Raw genomic sequence first — 17427 nt, forward strand, 5'->3', positions numbered from 1 at the left:
CTTCGTCACCGCTCCGGCCCTGCTCCCACTACAGGCCCCTCTCCTACGTCGGCCCCGCCTCCGCTACAGACCCCTCCCCCGTGCCTGCTCCTTCCCCACGGCAGACCCCTCCCGAACAAGGGCCCCGCCTTCATTGCAGACTCCTCCCCCGCGCCGGCCCCTCCCAATCACAGGCCCCACCCGCGCCGGGCCCACACCCCATCACTAATCCCTCCCCTAGTGGGCCCCACCCCCGACCCCTCCCGGAAGCGCCGGCGGAGTGTCCCCACATGGAGCGGGAGCCGAGCGCCTCCGAGGCCGCCCCTGCGGCGGCCGCGCTCTTCGCCTGGGTACGTGACTCCGCCCCCGGGCCGGGGCCGCTGGGACTGAGGGGGCGCAGAGGCGCGGGGAGCTGGCGGCCTCGGCGTTGGCGTTCCTGGGCTGGGCGGCCGAGGTCCGGGCCAGGCTCTGGGTTGGAGGATCCTGGGCTGGGGGCTGAGGGGGAGAGGGTCGGGAGGGAGCGGCCCTCACGGGTGACTTAGGGGCCTGCTGGCTGGTGGGGTCCGGACTCGAGGGGGCTGCGGCGCAGCTGGAAGCATCTGCCTCCTGGGCATAGCGTGTGGTTCCGCCAGAGCCCCCAGGCCCGGATAGCGCCGGGAGGGACGGCGTGGGGGGATCGCCCTGTCCCAGAGCCCTGTGGGGCCACCTGTGCTCCTCACCCTCCGGTTGCCCGCAGGATGCCGGCCCCTTCCCAGCCCCACCCCAGCCTGGCGGGATCATCCTTTGACGCGAGGCCTGCGGTGGTGGGCGGTGCACAAGGCGGAGATCCTGCATGTTTGCTGATACTCTTCTGTGACCGGATCTTGCCTGTATTGGGGGCGTGGGAGTCTGCGCGGGTGTTGGTTTGATGGAGGCACTGAGAGACAGGGTCATCTTCTTGTGTCCTGGCTAGGAGAGAGGAGGGTCTCTGCACAGCAGTGTGTTGCAAGCGGCCGACCAGACAGATGCTTGGGAATAAGCGGACATAGTGTCTTGTAGTTCTTTACAGCCCATATCACAATTGTAATGAAATGTAGAATTTGTTAATGTCCGTCTCCTTGGCTAGAATATAAGTGTCATAAGGGTGGGTATTGTGCCAGGCATGTCACGGTGCCTAGCAAATATTTGTTGACAAATGAATGAATGAGACCCTTTTGTGTGCCTGGCTATGTGTTGGTCTTTTGGGAAAAACACAAAAGTGAAAGGCCCAGCTCTTGAGTTGAGGGAGCGGGATACCACCTATATTACCGTTAAAACGAACATGTATTGACTAATCGAACGAAGGTGATAATCAGTACCAAGCAGCACTTGTTGAATGTAAGGCAGCAGACTGGTGGAAGGGAGACGGTGGTGTGGCCTGAGGTAGCCTGGCTGTCTGGGTACTCTTTTTGAGGTGGCACTTGAGCTGGGGGTGGATTTGGGGATTGAATGTGTGCCTGGGGTGGCTTTTCCCAGGCGGGAGACTGGGGTCTGCGTCAGATATGGCCTCTTCTAACTGCTTGGAGGCCTGCTGGCCTTCCTGCTGTGTAATATGTGTGGAGAGGTGTATTAGTTTGCCAGTGCTGGGATAGAAAAATACCACAGACTGGGAGGTCTTAAAAAATGGAATTTTATTTCCTTGCAGTTCTGGAGGCCAGAAGTCCAAGAGCAAGGTGGCAGCGGTTTACTTTCTTCTGAAGCCTCTTTCTTTGGCTTGCAGATGGCTACCTTCTTGTGGTGTCCTCATGTGGCTTTTTCTCAATCTGAGAGCATCCCTGTGTCTCTTCTTATATTGAATTTGAGCCCTACCTTTACGACCTCATTTAACCTTAATTATCTCTTAAAAGGCCCGATCTCCAAATATAGCCACATTCTGAGATATTAGAGGCTAAGGCTTCAGCAAATTAATTTTAGGGGAACACAATTCAGCCCATAACAAGGAAATTTACCTCCTTGGAGTTGTATGTGGGTATGCTATGTCTGAAGTGTTTGTAAGGAAAGGAGGCAAATACAGCTGAGACATGTATTGAATTTTCCTCTGTTTTGCTTTATCCTGGGTTTTGGGCCTCTTGCTGTGTTACAGAAATTGAGTGCCATAATTTGAGCCTCAAGTGCCTGTGTCTCTCTCACTTTCTGTTCAGCAGACTGCAGTCCTGCTCGTGGGGCAGTCACAGAAATCTCAGGGCTGACGGAGACATCCTGTGCATGTATACCCCACAGTGTGCACATTTTTCCTTTCATCTTTCCTAGGTAGGGCCTCATCAGACCTTACATTCATTTACTATATAAATATATGTACACCTTCTCTGGGCCAGCACAGTTTCAGGTGCAGGGGACATGGCAGTGAACATTGTTCCTGCCCTCATTGAGTTTGCTTTTTAGTAGGGGAGGTAGACAATAAACAATAAGCAAATGTCATGTCAGGGAGTGCTATGAAGAAAAATAAAGCAGAAAAAGGTGGATAAAGTGATGCGGGTACTGTAGATATAGTTAACCTCTTGCCAGGGAAGCTCTGGTCTGAAGTTCACCATATATCCTTAAGAGACACAGTATAGTATAATGAAAGGAGCGGGGCATATCTGTCTTATTGCCTTCCCAGCTATATGACTACGGAAAGTCACTTAACCTCTCTGAGCCTTAGTTTCTTCATCTGTAAAATGGGAGCGATAATGTCCATCTCCTCTGTTATTGTGAGAATTAAAGGTGAATGCCAACCATTGGAGAAGCACTCTGTTTGGCAGCTAATACTGTCCCTGAAGGCCTCTGGGACCTGTGCCCCGTCATGGTTTCCGCTTCCAGCTTGGAGTCCTTGCAGCCCTGTACAAATGTGAAATAGACCATAAGGGGCAGAAGTTTGTATGTACGTATGTATTTTGGGTAGTTATTTTAAATCACTTTTCCTCTTTCAGGTGTCTTAAAAAACAAACACATTTGGAAGTTTTTGCTACTCATATCTAGGAAGAACCAGTCAGGAGTAGATACTTGGAGGAATTATAAAGATTTCTGAAATCTATAGATTCTTCCTGCAGGTCTACAATTCTTTATCTTCAATTTTGAGTACAAAAAACTCCAAAAACTCCAAACTGACCTGACATAATGCTATATATAGTCTTTGCCTGCTTACTGTATTTGTACCTCTTACTGCAGAAATAATACTATTTTACTTATGGGGTGCTGCTCCTGAACCTTGCAGTAGTGTATCTGATTTATATACGGTATTACTTTTCTAAAGTCTGTACAGTTCTGAATCTGAAATACATCTAGCTGCAAGGGTTTTGGATTAGAGATTCTGGACCTTTATTTCATAATAACAAAGATAGACATATTGCCCACCAAGGGGAAATCTGTTTCCTTACGGGAATCTCACCACGTGAATCTCAGAGTCACACAACACTGTACTTGGAAAGGCCCTTCAAGATCATTGCCAACCTCTTTCACTTTACAATGAAATAACAATGAGGTGCCCTGCTTAAGGGCACAAAGTTCTCAGCTAACTTTTGATTACAGAAGCATTGCCAGTTTTCTCAGTGAAGGCATGAGGAGAAGGGACAAATTCAGTGCATTTCCCACCCACTTTGTTCCCATTTCCCCTCATTTCTTTTCTTAGCCTCCCTAGAGAATTAGCTTTTCTCAGAAGGAACTCCCATGCTGCCCCCCAAAGATGACACATGTGGGCTGGGGCGTTGGAAGGAGAAGGCGAGGAGTATGTTTGGATAAGTAGTGGTACTAAGGGCTCTTCTCACATGAAAATCGTGGTGTTCTGGGAATGGGGCCACTATCTAAGTATGGGTTGCATATAACAGCCTCTTAAGAATGAGCTTATGAAATCTCATCTGTGAAAGGCTCTGAGAGGCATGTCAGGATGAGAAAGATAGGGACAGGTAAATGCACATTGACAGTTATGGTTCCTGTATGCTTTCATCCTTGCCTTACATTATCCCTAGGGTGCGAATAGCTACGGACAACTTGGCCTTGGCCATAAGGAAGATGTACTTTTGCCCCAGCAACTGAATGACTTCTTTAAACCTGAGTGTATCAGGAGGATCACAGGAGGAGGGGGCCACTCTGCTGTTGTCACAGGTAACATCTTTCTGGAGTAGACATTTCTTATTTAGACATTTCCCACTAGCAGGTTATGTTGCCATCTTTCAGCTTCTTGTATTTTGCAGAGGAAAACATTCTTGTGAAAGAGCCAAGTTACCGTTAGAGAATTCTAGATTTTTAGAGCTGAAAGGCCTTCAGAGATCTTCTAGGCTCCCCGCCCCCATTTATACAAATGAGGCTCAGAGAGGAAAACCAGTTGCTTACGGTTACAAGACACATTAGTGGCAGAGTTGGCAACATATTTTACACTTTATATTATATATTGCTATTTAACTTTCACTTGTGAGGTAGAAGTCTTTGCAATTAGATTGAATATTCCTTGAGAGCAAGAACTTTGTGTTTTCCTTAATTTCCTTTGCAGAACCTATGATAGTACTTAACATGTACTACAGGTGCCCTGATATTGCAAAGAAGGGCATATTGCATCCCAGTTAAGAACATGAGTTCTGGGGGGGCTCCTGGGTGGCTCAGTCGGTTAAGTGGCTGCCTTCATCTCAGATTGTGTTCCCAGAGTCTCGGGATCAAGCCCCACGTCAGGCTCCCTGTTCAGCGGGGAGCCTGCTTCTCCCTCTGCTTCTCGCTCTCTCACATAAATAAATAAAATCTTAAAAAAAAAAAAGTGAGTTCTGGAATCAACTGCCTGGGTTCAAATCCTGGTTCTATTATTAGCCATGTGTCCTTGAGCATATTAATTCCTCTGTGCCATTTTCCCCTTTGCTACATGGGGGTAATAAGGCTGGATGAGGAGAATCAGTGAGTGACAGGGCTGCATTATGACTTTCATGGGTCCTTGGCACTTTTGCCTTTGTGGACCCTTTCCTCCATAAAGAAATATTAAGAATTCTATTTTACAACCTCATTGATATAAAGATTAGTCTAATCCAGGCTAGATTTAACATTGCATATTCATTATTATTGCATTTATTTTTTTCTTATTTTAAAAGAATGTAAAATTAGGGGCACCTGGGTGGCTCAGTGGGTTAAGCGTCTGCTTTTGGTTTGGGTCATGATCTCAGGGTCCTGGGATTGAACCCACATCGGGCTCCCTGCTCAGCGGGGAGCCTGCTTCTCCCTCTCCCTCTGCCGCACCCCCCTGCTTGTGCTCTTCTCGCTCTCTCTCTGTGAAATAAATAAATAAGATCTTAAAAAATATATATATAAAATTAAAACATTTTTGTGGGCCTCTAAAAGTATTGTAGGCCCTAGGCCCTGTGCCTAAAGGATAAATCGGCCAAAGATAAAGCTCGTATCATAATACGTGGCATGTTCTAAGTTCTAAATGAATGTTGGCTTTTCTTGTTCTAGTAGATGCTCAATTAGGTGATTGGCCACTGCTCTAGGACTTGGAGTGTCCCATGTAGGTACTAGATTTGAACGCCTTGGCCCTATGCCATTTAGGCCAGTGCACATTAACCTATGTGGCTTATTATGCGCGTGGGAAAAGAGTTGCTGGGTTTGTGACTGCAACTAATTAGTGAGATCCTTTTTCTCACTTTGACAGTTGTAATTTCCCCTGTGTACGCTATCACCAAAGCCTTTTCCTTTTTGCAGATGGTGGAGGCCTTTTTGTTTGTGGCCTGAACAAAGACGGGCAACTGGGGCTTGGTCACACAGAAGATGTTCTGTATTTTACTGCCTGCCCATCCCTCCTTGGCTGTCCCATCCAACAGGTGGCCTGTGGCTGGGATTTTACCATTATTCTCACAGGTGAGTTCACTCTTGGGTAAGTCTTTATCACCACAAAGGCAGTGGGTGAGAAGAGCTTGGTGGTGGTGATCCCAATTAAGTGAAATCCTCTATATGTGTAAACACACATACAAATTTCTCTCTGGTTGTTGAGGAAGGTTGTGGGTGCCTTTTGCAAGAGGAGTTTGAACAGCAAAATTTTGGGATAGAAAATTCTTTGCCAGAAACTGGGGGATGGACTAGATTAACTTTGGTGGCTACTTCCTGTCCCAGAAATTCATGATAGCTGTTTGTCTGGGCTAGCTGGCCAGTCGTGCTGACTAAGGGCTACTCATGGGGGAATGTGGTGGGGAAGCATGAGGAAATCAGAGGTCACACAACAGTGGTAACAGCTTTTTCCCCAGTGAAGGATTTAAAAAAAAATTAAATATGGTTGGGCGGAATTGTTTAGTCTCTGCAAAGCCAGGTAGCAGAATAGGATGTAGAGGGACATGGCCAAAGGGTTAATAGGATAATGCTCTTGGGAGCAGCTAGCAATAGTTACTTCTTTTTCCCTGGAAGTAGTTTTGCCCCATCTAGCTTGTCATTCTGGATGGAAAAGACCGTCTAGAGTTTCTGATTAGATTCCCTCGTTGACAGTCCTCTGGAAAGGGCATCTTCTGACCATATCCTCTCCCGCCCCCCCACCCTTGTGGATTCTCATGAGCATAGCTCAGATCCCAGGCTTTGAGCACAGGGCTTCGATTATTGTTCCCTACCTATCCCTGTTGTTGCCTTGTCTTTTATTCTCCACATTCCCCATAGTTTTCTTTCTAGAAATATCACACAGAACATTGTTCTCTGGTACAGAGAACAGTTTTGTCTCTCTGATGAACTCTTACCCCTTCTTTAAAACCCTGCTCAGGCATCACCATCTCTTCTGCGGAGGGGTTCTGTAATGTGTGCTGAATTTAGTAGTAATAACTCTAAATAATAGCTATCATTTCTGAAGTGCTTTTCGTGGACTGTGTTGGGGTTATGAGATGTCAGTGGATAACACTCTGTTTCCTGCTCACTTGTGGAACCAGTTGTGAGAAAGGAGGAGAGCAGCCAGATAGCTGGAGATCACACTATTGGCTTTTCACTGATAAAGGCTAAGTTGGAGGACAGGGTTGATGGTCAGGCCAAGGGGTTCTGTAACACTCCTCTGAGCCAAACTTATTCTCCAAACACTAGGTTATCTGTGTAGGGGAAGCACTTACTCTGCATCAGTCCAGAATACCTGAGAGGAAGGTACCAAGCCACACATGTCATGTTCCTTCTCCCAAATCCATCAGTTGGTTAGGTTATCCCTTTTCCCCTGGGAGGCAGTGAGCATGGGGAGGAGCAGGGAGAGAGGCCTGGAGTGTTAAAATAATGAAAATTGTGATGCATGGAAATGAGAAAAGTGGGGAGTAAGTATCCTCCCATCCCAGCACCAGGCAGCAGGCTAATGTTCTACACAGATAAGCTGCCATTAATTAGGTAGTGTGATGGAGAATCTGTGAAACTAGCCCAGTGCCTTGTGTTTTTATTCCTAGAGGAACAATAAAAGCAGGGACTGTGGTTTGAATGTGCTGAATCACAGGCCCCACTTCCTCCTCTCATTCCCTTTGCTGTTCCCATCCTTCAGCATTTACCCACTGGTTACAGATATCTTACTTCTTAGATTATGGTTTAAGTATTTGAATTTTGCAGAGAGTGGTCAAGTTCTGTCATGTGGATCCAACTCCTTTGGCCAGCTGGGGGTTCCTCATGGCCCTCGAAGATGTGTGGTTCCCCAGGCCATGGAGGTAAGGATAGCACCCAATATGTAGCTGACCCCCGTCCTGTTAAAGCGTTTCCCTGCCCCAGACTCAGAGACTGGCTGGGTCCCTGAAAACCCAGGGGCTAGTCAGAATTTAAGTTGGAAAACCTAGGTTCTCCCGGGAAAAAGTAGGTCGGGGGTGGGTGATGGAGGTTGTGAGTGAAAATCCTCTGTTAGTCCTCATACACGTTATAAATTTTTGTGAAATAAAACAATGAAAGTAATATATGTCACAAAGACATTAATTACATTTTACAATTCTAAAATTAGTAATAATGGGAACTAGGTTAGAAACAGGTCCAGATAGAAGTGACTTAGCTAAAGACACTAAGCTCAGCAAATGGTAGATCAGTAGTGCCCAATAAAAATGTGATGTGAATCGCATATGTAATTTAGGATTTTTTAGTAGCATCATTTTTAAGAGTAAAGAGAAAAATATGAAATTAATTTTTAAAATAACAGGTTTCTTGAGATGTAGTTCACATGCCATAGAATTTACCCTTTAAAAATGTATAATTCAGTGGTTTTTCGTATATCGCAGAGATGTGCAGCCGTCAGCATTATCTAATTTGAGAACATTCTCATCACCAGGAAAGAAACTGTGTACCCGATGGCAATTACTTCCCCTTCTGCCCTCCCCCAACCCCTGGCCACCACTCATCTGTCTCTGTGGATCTGCCTATTCTGGGCATTTCACATAAATGGAATCATAGAATATGTGGCTTTTTGTGTCTGGCTTCTCTCATGTCACATGATGTTTTTAAGTTTCACTCATATGTGGTGTGTAGGTGAAATTAATTTTAATAACTTTTAAGTTAACCCAATGTATTCAAACTAGTATTATTTCATTATATGTGTCACTAATGTTAACATTTCCTAATGAGATGCTTTATGTTGTCTGTTTCATACAAGTTAATCTCTGGTGTACATTTTGTATTCAGAGTGTGTCTCAGTTTAGCCTAGTTGTGTCTAGTCACATATCGGTTACTTGGTAGCTGCATGTAGCTAGTGGCTTCTTCCTAGACAGGACTCCTGGCCCTAGTTCAGAGCTCTTTCCACTGCATCCATACTTAAAATGTACACATTTTTGTGAAGTTTGTATGTAAGTGGTCACAATAGGACTGTGGAATTTTATTTTATTTTATTTTTTTAATGATTTATTTATTTGAGAGAGACACACACAGAGAGCGTGTGTGTGGTGGGGGAGGGGAACAAGGAGAGGGAGAGAAGCAGGCTCTGTGCTCAGCATGGGACTCGATCCCACGACCCTGAGATCATGACCTGAGCTGAAACCAAGGGTCAGTTGCTCAACTCACTGAGCCACCCAGGTGCCCAGGGACTATGGAATTTTTAAAGAAATATCCTGGGATCTAAAATGAGTTTCCCACCACCTCAGCTGCTCCCATCTAGCTAATTTTCTTGAACTCTGACTCAGAGTAGGAGATCTGTTTTCATTGGAGAGAACTTGGTCATATTGCTGAATTACAGTTGCTGGTCTTTGGGATATTATTTGAGGTCATGATCTCCACAGTGTTTTAGAGTGTTCAGGCTGCTGTCACAAGAATTCTATATACTGGGTGGCTTCAACAACAAACATTTATTTTTCACACTTCCGGAGGCTGGAAAGTCCGAGATCAGGGCGTCGGCAGAATTGGTGTCTGGTGAGGACCTGCTTCCTTGTTCATAGACACTCATTTTGCTGGACAAAGGAGCTCTCTGGGGCCTCTTTTATAGGGGCATTAATCCCATTCATAAGGGCTCCATTCTCATGACCTAATCACCTCCAGAAGACCGCATTTCCAAATACTATCACATTGGGTAATAGGTTTCAGTATATGAATTTCAGGGGAAAACAAACATTCAGTCTGTAGCACATGGTATGCAGAGAAATCTAGACTCTGCAGTCCCTGTCGTAGGAAGTGTTACAGTTGCCAATTACAAATAGATGGCCTTTTAAGAACCTACATAAGTTCTAATTAATTTAGCTTAGGTCACATGATTAAAGAAGACAGAAGGGAACAATGGTTAAAATATGTTGGATGACAGAATCAGGAGGTGACAACATTTGTCAGGCTGTATCCTCTTGAACAACGGGAGGAATGTGCCAAAGTGAAACATAAGAGAAATTCATTCATATATTAAATAGCAGCTGTTGCGTGTAGGCACTGTGTTTAGGGCCGTGGGGACAAAGGTGAGTATGACCCAATCTTAGCATTTGCGGGTCTTAGAGTTTAGTGGTCCAGGGTAGATATAGAAACATCTAAATGCATTACCTTGTTAAAACTATGGTGGATGCAGGTATAGCCTTAAAGGAGGGAATACTTAACTCTTTCTAGGGAGAGGGAGGTGGAGTGAGGACAGGCTTATGCTGAGTCTTGAAAGTTGAGTAGAAGTTTACATGGCTTGAGATAAGATGCACAGAGTAGCTATAAAAGAAGAGCGTTCCACACAGAAGGAACCATAAGCAAAGGTGTAGAAGCACAAAATATCAGGGTTTGAGACACTGCAAGCAGTTTAGTATGATTGGAACATAAGGAAGTGGTAGAAGTGCCCATGGGGAGGGGGCCATCAGGGAGGTAGTATATGGCAAGTGGTCAGAACAGTGTGTTGCGGGGGGGCAGAAGGGATAGTGTGCAGGGTGGAGTGAAGAGTGCATGCTCTCTCTCTCTCAAAAAAAAAAAAACTAGCAACTTTAAACAACAAGCATTTACTATATAAGTTTCTTTTTTTTTTTTTTTTAAGATTTTATTTATTTTATTTGAGAGAGAGAATGAGATGGAGAGCATGAGGGGGGGAGAATCAGAGGGAGAAGCAGACTCCCTGCTGAGCAGGGGGCCCGATGTGGGACTCGATCCCAGGACTTCAGGATCATGATCTGAGCCGAAGGCAGCCACTCAACCAACTGAGCCACCCAGGCGCCTTACTATCTCAGTTTCTGAGGGTCAGGGATCTTGGAACAACTTAGCTGGTCTCATGAGGTTACGGTCAAGATGTTAGCTAGGGCTGCAGGCTGTCTGCTGACGGCTCTGGGCTGGGCTGGCAGACCCGCTGCCATGCTCTCTCACCTGGCAGTTGGCTTTAGTTCCTTGCCACGTGGGCGTTTCTGTGGGATTGTGCAGGCATGGCATCTGGCTTCCCCCAAGAGAGATTCGAGAGTGAGGCCAAGCAGGAAGACTCAGTGCCTTTTATCACCTTGTCTCTAGGCTGCTCATCACTTCTTTATCCTGGTCACTAGAAACAAGTCACCAAGTCCAGCCCACATTCAGCCAGAGGGGTATTAGGCTCCACAACTTGAAGGGGTGGGTTTCAAAGAATTTGAGGACTTGGTTTTAAAGCCACCACAAGACATCTTAGAGAGGACGCACAACTGTCTTCACATATTTGGAAAGCATTGTGAGAGGCTAGAGGCAGCTAAGGAGGTAAATGGAATGGTGGAAACACGGAGCAGGCACCCGGGGATAGTGAGCACATGTCACTGGAAGCAGCTGCTTGGGAGGGGTAGGATGATGATTTCCTGGGGTGTTGTGGAGGGGTTCTGGCATTGGATGGGGCTTGGACTAGATCAGAGGCCATCCAGCTAGAACCCTGGGTAAATGAAGTGTTGCTGGAACACAGCCATGCCCATTCATTCATGGATTGCCTGGGGCTGCTTTTATGTTACGTTGGCAGAGCAGAGACTATGACACAAACCATGTAGCCTGCAAAGTCTAAAATAGTTCCTCTCTGGTCTTTATAGAAGACATTTGCCAACCCCTGGACTGGATGAAGGTCCCTTGCAGCCCTGAGACACATTGTGATACATTTATTTTTAAAAGATTTTTTTCCTTTTCAGAATACATAGAGAGGTATTTAGGGATGGAAATGTTGGAGGTTGGGGACTCTAAACCAGTCAGACATGTAAGGAGGGCCATGCTGCATTGTATCAGGGCATAAAGTACATAACATCTTGCAGATGGGTGATTCTAAGATCTCAGTCCTTTTCTTTCTTTCGACAGCTCCTGAGAGAGAAGGTTGTTTGCATTGCTGCTGGACTGAGGCATGCTTTAGCTGCTACAGGTGATCATCTTGCTTTTATTTTCAAAATGGGCTCATAATAAAGAGAAACAGAGCTTTAGAGGAAAAAAACTAAGGAGTAATTCAAAGTGTCCTGCTGTGCTGCATTTCTGATTAGAAGGAGGAGACACAAGGCCAAAGTCATGTGGGAAACCTTCAGCAGGTGGGGAGGAAGGAAATGAAGTTTTCTAGTTCCTTATTATGTTCTAGGCATGGTGCTAGATTCTCTTGATTTAATCCATACCTTATTTCATCCTTACAACCTTGCCGTGATGCAAGTTACATGTGAAGAAACTGAGGTGCATAGACTCGAGTGCTTGTCTAAGTTTGTGCAGGGGATAAGGTGGTCAAAGGTAGAGCTGGGAACAGAGTCTGGAATGACCTCCTTTCCAAGGCCCACATTTTTTACTGTGAACTACACTGCTTTCCTAGTGGGTTTTAACGTTTATTAATGTCAAAGCTTCCAATGAGCTCCTCTCCTGTACCATGAGAGAGTGGTGGTGGACCTCAGGCTGACAGTGTGTGTGAGGGTGACGGTGGCAGGTGGAGAGAGGTGGTGGCCTGCAGAAGAACGGTGAGCCTTTCTCCTCTCCCTGGGTCGTTTTTCTGCTCCCACTCTCACGAGGTGAAGGGCAGGCCTAACTGGCTGTGGCAGCTCAGGCTCAAGCGTTGATGAGTCCAGTCGCGGCCCGGGGAGGCCGGAGGGGCCGAGGAAGGGTCCAGTGCAGCTCGGTACTGATGGTCGCCTGGGGCTTAATGTTGCGCATGTAGGAAACAAGTTTTGAGATAATTGCAGATTCACATGCAGTTGCAAGAAATAAAATAGATCTCATGCACTCTCTACCCAGTTCCTCCCAGCGGTGACATTTTGTGAAACTGTAGCTCAGCAGCCCGGCCGGTCTTGCTATGGTCAGGATACGAACAGCTCCGTCACCATAACCGTCCCGCCTGTGGCCTTTTCCTAGCACTCACTTTTATACACCCTTGTAGGTACCTTTTATACATTCACTTCCTACCTGCCCCCACCCCTTCTTAGCTCCTGGCAGCTGCTCTTCTGTTCCCCAACAGTAATGTCACTTCAAGGACGTTATATAATGGTATCATACAGTATGTAGCCTTTTGCGGTTGACTGTTTTTGCTCAGCAGGATTCCCTGGAGAGTCATCCAAGCTGTGTGTATCAATAATTTGTTCCTTTTTATTGCTGAGTAGTAGCAGTCCCTGGTATAGATGTACCACTGAATTAGTCATCTCAGGCTGCCATAACGAAATATCACAGACTGGATGGCTTAAACAGTTCCTTACAGTTACAGAGGCTAGAAGTCCCAGATCAAGAGGCCAGGAGGATTGCTCTCCGGTGAGGCGTCTCTTTCTGACTTGTAGATGGCTGCCTTCTTGCCGTGTCCTTATAGGGCCTTTGCTCTGTGCACTCATGGAGAGAGGGAGGCATCTGGTATCTCTTCTTTTTATAAGGACACCAGTTCTGTCCGTTGAAGGCCTCACTCTTATGACCCATTTAACCTTTATTAGTTCCTTACAGGCCTCTCTCCAAATACAGTCACACCTGAGTTTAGGGCCTCAACGTAAGAATTTTTGGGGGCACAGTTCAGCCCACAACAACGCAGTTTGTTTAACCAGTCACCCATTGAGGGATATCTGGTTGTTTCCAGGTTTTGGCTATTAAGAATAAAGCAATAAACATTTGTGGACAAGTTTTTATGCAGACATAAATTTTCATTTCTCTGGGATAAACGCCCAGGAGTGTGATTGCTGAGTTGTATGCTAGTGATTACATTTTTATAAGCTGCTTCTCTTTTTAGAAATTAGCAGGACTGGAGAATTGCCTATTTTTGGTTTAATTCCCCCTTTCCTACCAACTTCTGTAATTGCTAGTCTTATGTGTACATTTCTGTCCAGTTACAAAGCAGTTTCCATTTGATGGACTTTTAAAAAAAATTTTATATTATGTTATGTTAATCACCATACATTACATCATTAGTTTTTGATGCAGTGTTCCATGATTCATTGTTTGCGTATAACACCCAGTGCTCCACGCAGAATATGCCCTCTTTAATACCCATCACCAGGCTAACCCATCCCCCCACCCCCCTCCCCTCTAGAACCCTCAGTGTGTTTCTCAGAGTTCATCGTCTCTTATGGTTCGTCTCCCCTTCTGATTTCCCCTCCTTCATTTTTCCCTTCCTACTATCTTCTTTTTTAACATATAATGTATTATTTGTTTCAGGGGTACAGGTCTGTGATTCGTCAGTCTTACACAGTTCACAGCGCTCACCATAGCCCATACCCTCCCCAATGTCTGTCACCCATCCCCCCCACCCCCCTTCACTCCAGCAACCCTCAGTTGCGTTTGATGGACTTAATTGTAAGTCCTCCTCACTCCCATTTAATCTGTAAATATTTCTGCAGGCATCTCTGAAAGATAAGGACTCTTTCTGAAACCATTACCAAAATACCATCATCATACCTACAAAACACTAACAATAAATCTGCAATTCGATCAAGTATCCAGTCAGTGTTTAAATTTTCTTGACTGTCTCCAAAATATTTTTTTTAACAGTTTGTTTGAGTCAGGATCCCAATGATGTCTAGGCTGCAAGTGGTGGATATGAGTGTCATGTCTCTCCTTTTAAAAATACTTATTTATTTACTCCTTGTAATTTTTTGTGATAAAATGTGCATGACAGAATTTACCATCTTAACCATTTTTACGTGTACAGTCCATTCATGTTATTGTGCAACCATTACCACCATCCATCTCCAGAACTCCTTTCATCTTGTGGAACCACAAACAATAACTTCCCCTCCCCCCAGCCCCTGGCGACTGCCATTCTTCTTTCTGGCTCTGTGATTTCGACCACTCACACAGGTACCTTCTATGAGTGGAATTGTACAGTATTTGTCCTTTTGTGGCTTATTTCACTTAGCATAGTGTCCTCAGGGTCTATCCATGTTGTAGCGTGTGTCAGAATTTTCTCCCTTTTTAAGGCTGACTATTCCATTGTGTGGATAGACCACATTTTGCTTATCCGTTCACCTGTTGATAGACACTTGGGTTGCCGCCGTGTGTCAGCTATTGTGAGTAAGGCTGCCATGAACATGGGTGTACAAATATCACTTCCAGGTCCTGCTTTCAGTTTTGTAAGATATATACCCAGAAGTAGAACTGTTGGATCATATAGTAATTCTATTTTAATTTTTTGAGGGACTGCCATGCTGTTTTCCCCAAGGGCCGTACCACTTACATTTCTGCCAGTAGTGCACAAGGGTTCCAAATAACTCTGCATCCTTGCCAACATTTGTTATTTTCTGTTTTTTTTTTTTAATGGTAGCCATCCTAATGAGTATGAAGTAGTATCTCGTTGTGGGTTTGTTTTGCATTTCTCTAATAATTAGTGATATTGATCCTCTTTCAAATGTGCCTTTTGATCATCTGTATGTTTTCTTTCTTTCTTTTTTTTTTTTTTAAGATTTTATTTATGCATTTGAGACACAGAGATACAGAGAGAGAGAGTATGAGCAGGGAAGAGAGGCAGAGGGAAAGGGAGAAGCAGGCTCCCTGCTGAGCAGGGAGCCCAAGGTGGGGCTCAATCCCAGGACCCGGGGATCATGACCTGAGCCCAAGGCAGACGCTTAACCATCTGAACCACCCAGGCGCCCTCATCTGTATGTTTTCTTTAGAGAAATGTCTCTTCAAATCCTTTGCTCATTTTTGAATCAGGTTTTTTTTGAGTTGTTGAGTTTTAGGAGTTCGCTATATATTTTGAATATTAATCCCTTATCAGATATCACAAGATTCTTTTAATCTATAAATTGTTTTTCCTCACTTTTTCTCCCCCTTGCAATTTATTTGTGGAAGAGAGGGTAAGTTTTGTTTTATTTCAGCACTGTGTTTTGCTAGTCGTCATCACTTCTATTTCACAAAGTGGGCTGGTCTGTTTACAGCCCAAAGGAACGTGGGTTACAGGATGCTTCTGGAGGAGTGACTGTAGTTTAAATATATGAAAAGTTACCTCTGCATTTACATGAGGTTCAGAACATGGGCACATGAACTAGATTCAGTGGATAGGGAAATAAAAGGCCGTTCCCCTGAAGGAGTGGCTATTAAGCTATCTTGCAGTCATAAATATGTATTTATTTGGTAATTAGGAATCACTGCATTTATCTTGGTGTAGTAGAAAAAACACTGCATTAGGCGTTACGAGAGCTGAGTCCTAGTATTTTCTCTGCTACTAGCTCCCTGTATGACCTTGGGCACATCACATTGTCTTTTCAAGCCCTCAGTTTGCTCGTCTACTAAATGTGAGGAATGGACTTGATAATCTTCCAGGTTCTTTCCTGCTGGGTCAGGAGTTTGAGTTGTCCTTCCAGGTTAGTCATGAACAAGGTGTCGTTTCAGTGCTTTGACTCTGGAAGAGTGTCCTGGAACTTTTTGGAAGGAGTTTTAGTATGTGGGAATTTTCTTTGATGGTTTTAGATTGCCCTGAAGATTGGACTTGTGATTGGCTTGGTGGTAACCAAGTCATAGGGTCCCTGGAAGCACTGAGCTTCTCCATAGCAAGTGTGTTAACTGAGAATGCATTGAGAAACTCCCGTAGCATGGGGCTCCAGGAGCAATCTTGTCTTAATCCCGTAAAACATTTTCTCGTTTTCTTCTTCTCCATCGGGAAGCAAGTGGTATCGTGTTCCAGTGGGGGACTGGTTTGGCATCATCTGGACGGCGGTTGTGCCCTGGGCAGACTCTCCCACCGTTTTTGACGGCAAAGGAACCAAGCAGAGTGACAGGTAAGGCCCGTATTTCTGAGTCCTATATTTATTCTTTGTCAAGAAATAGTGACACAGGCATGCAGAAAATGGGTAAATGGAGTTTACTCTTTACACTGCTTTACTATTTTCTTAGTTCCTCTGTCTTCAGTCTCTGTGTTGGTTAGGTCTGTTAGTCTTGTTAGAATTTTTGTGGGCCCAGTAAAAGCACCCCTCCTCACTGCCAGAGGGGGCGCCTGTTGAGAGATAGATGCAAGTCAGATAAGTGGAGATCAGAATGGTAGCTCTGGAACTGTTAAAAGTTAGGTTGGAAGACGTGACTTAGGTGTTCGGAAATAATGTGTAGCAACAGTGAGCCTCTAGATTCTGAGTCCCCGATTGGATTTACTTACTAGGCACTGTTGCAGCTGCATAGCGTGAGCCCCGCTAAGCTCACTGCAGGGCTGGGAACACACAAGGAGGCACCCTCTCTGCAGGCAGGCACATCCTAAAGGGAGAACCTGGAAGGACTGTGCTTCGCAAGCCCAGTTCCTTCTCCCAAAAGCGGAGCAGGAGTGAGTGAGGGGCCAAGAGTGTTCTGTAGGGAAGTCTCTCTCTCTCTTTTTTTTTTTTTGACTCTGCATGTTATTTTATTTTATTTTTTATTTATTTATTTTTATTAACATACAGTGTATTATTTCTTTCAGGGGTCTGTGATTCATCAGTCTTGCACAATTCACAGTGCTCACCATAGCACATACCCTCCCCAGTGTCCATCACCCAGTCACCCCATCCCTCCCACCCCCCACCACTCCAGCAACCCTCAGTTTGTTTCCAGAGATTAAGAGTCTCTCATGGCTTGTCTCTGTAGGGAAGTCTCTTTACATGGGCACAGGAGGAGTGGGTAGTGACCATTCTGCCCATGGGTCTGGTCTGTCTTTGTAGGTCATTTAGCCTGTAGGGCTTTCTCTTCTGCTTTTCACTCTGGGGCTCAGTCTCTTTC

At 45.2% G+C, this 17427-nt stretch overlaps 1 protein-coding gene across 17 annotated transcripts in view; it reads left to right on the top strand.

Moving 5' to 3' along the window:
* Positions 1–203: 203 nt before the first annotated feature.
* The window catches only part of SERGEF (secretion regulating guanine nucleotide exchange factor), a 217128-nt gene continuing 199904 nt past the window's right edge, over positions 204–17427 (top strand). For 9 of the 17 annotated variants that reach the window (XM_025894495.2, XM_025894493.2, XM_025894497.2 and 6 more), the window contains exons 1-6: positions 204–329; positions 3942–4077; positions 5653–5808; positions 7504–7598; positions 11608–11668; positions 16353–16466. In XM_025894495.2, coding sequence (XP_025750280.2) covers positions 270–329; positions 3942–4077; positions 5653–5808; positions 7504–7598; positions 11608–11668; positions 16353–16466 — 622 coding nt within the window. In that variant the 5' untranslated portion in view covers positions 204–269. Of the gene's footprint in view, positions 434–2230; positions 2248–2356; positions 2858–2906; positions 3027–3941; positions 4078–5652; positions 5809–7503; positions 7599–11607; positions 11669–16352; positions 16467–17427 lie in introns of those variants that run through there. The other 8 variants (XM_073882856.1, XM_073882857.1, XM_073882860.1 and 5 more) reach the window with 7 other exon arrangements.

This window comes from Callorhinus ursinus, unplaced genomic scaffold, assembly GCF_003265705.2.
Source record: "Callorhinus ursinus isolate GAN/ISIS: 27379988/994484 unplaced genomic scaffold, GSC_fseal_2.0 scaffold49, whole genome shotgun sequence".
Taxonomy (NCBI): Eukaryota; Metazoa; Chordata; class Mammalia; order Carnivora; family Otariidae; genus Callorhinus; species Callorhinus ursinus.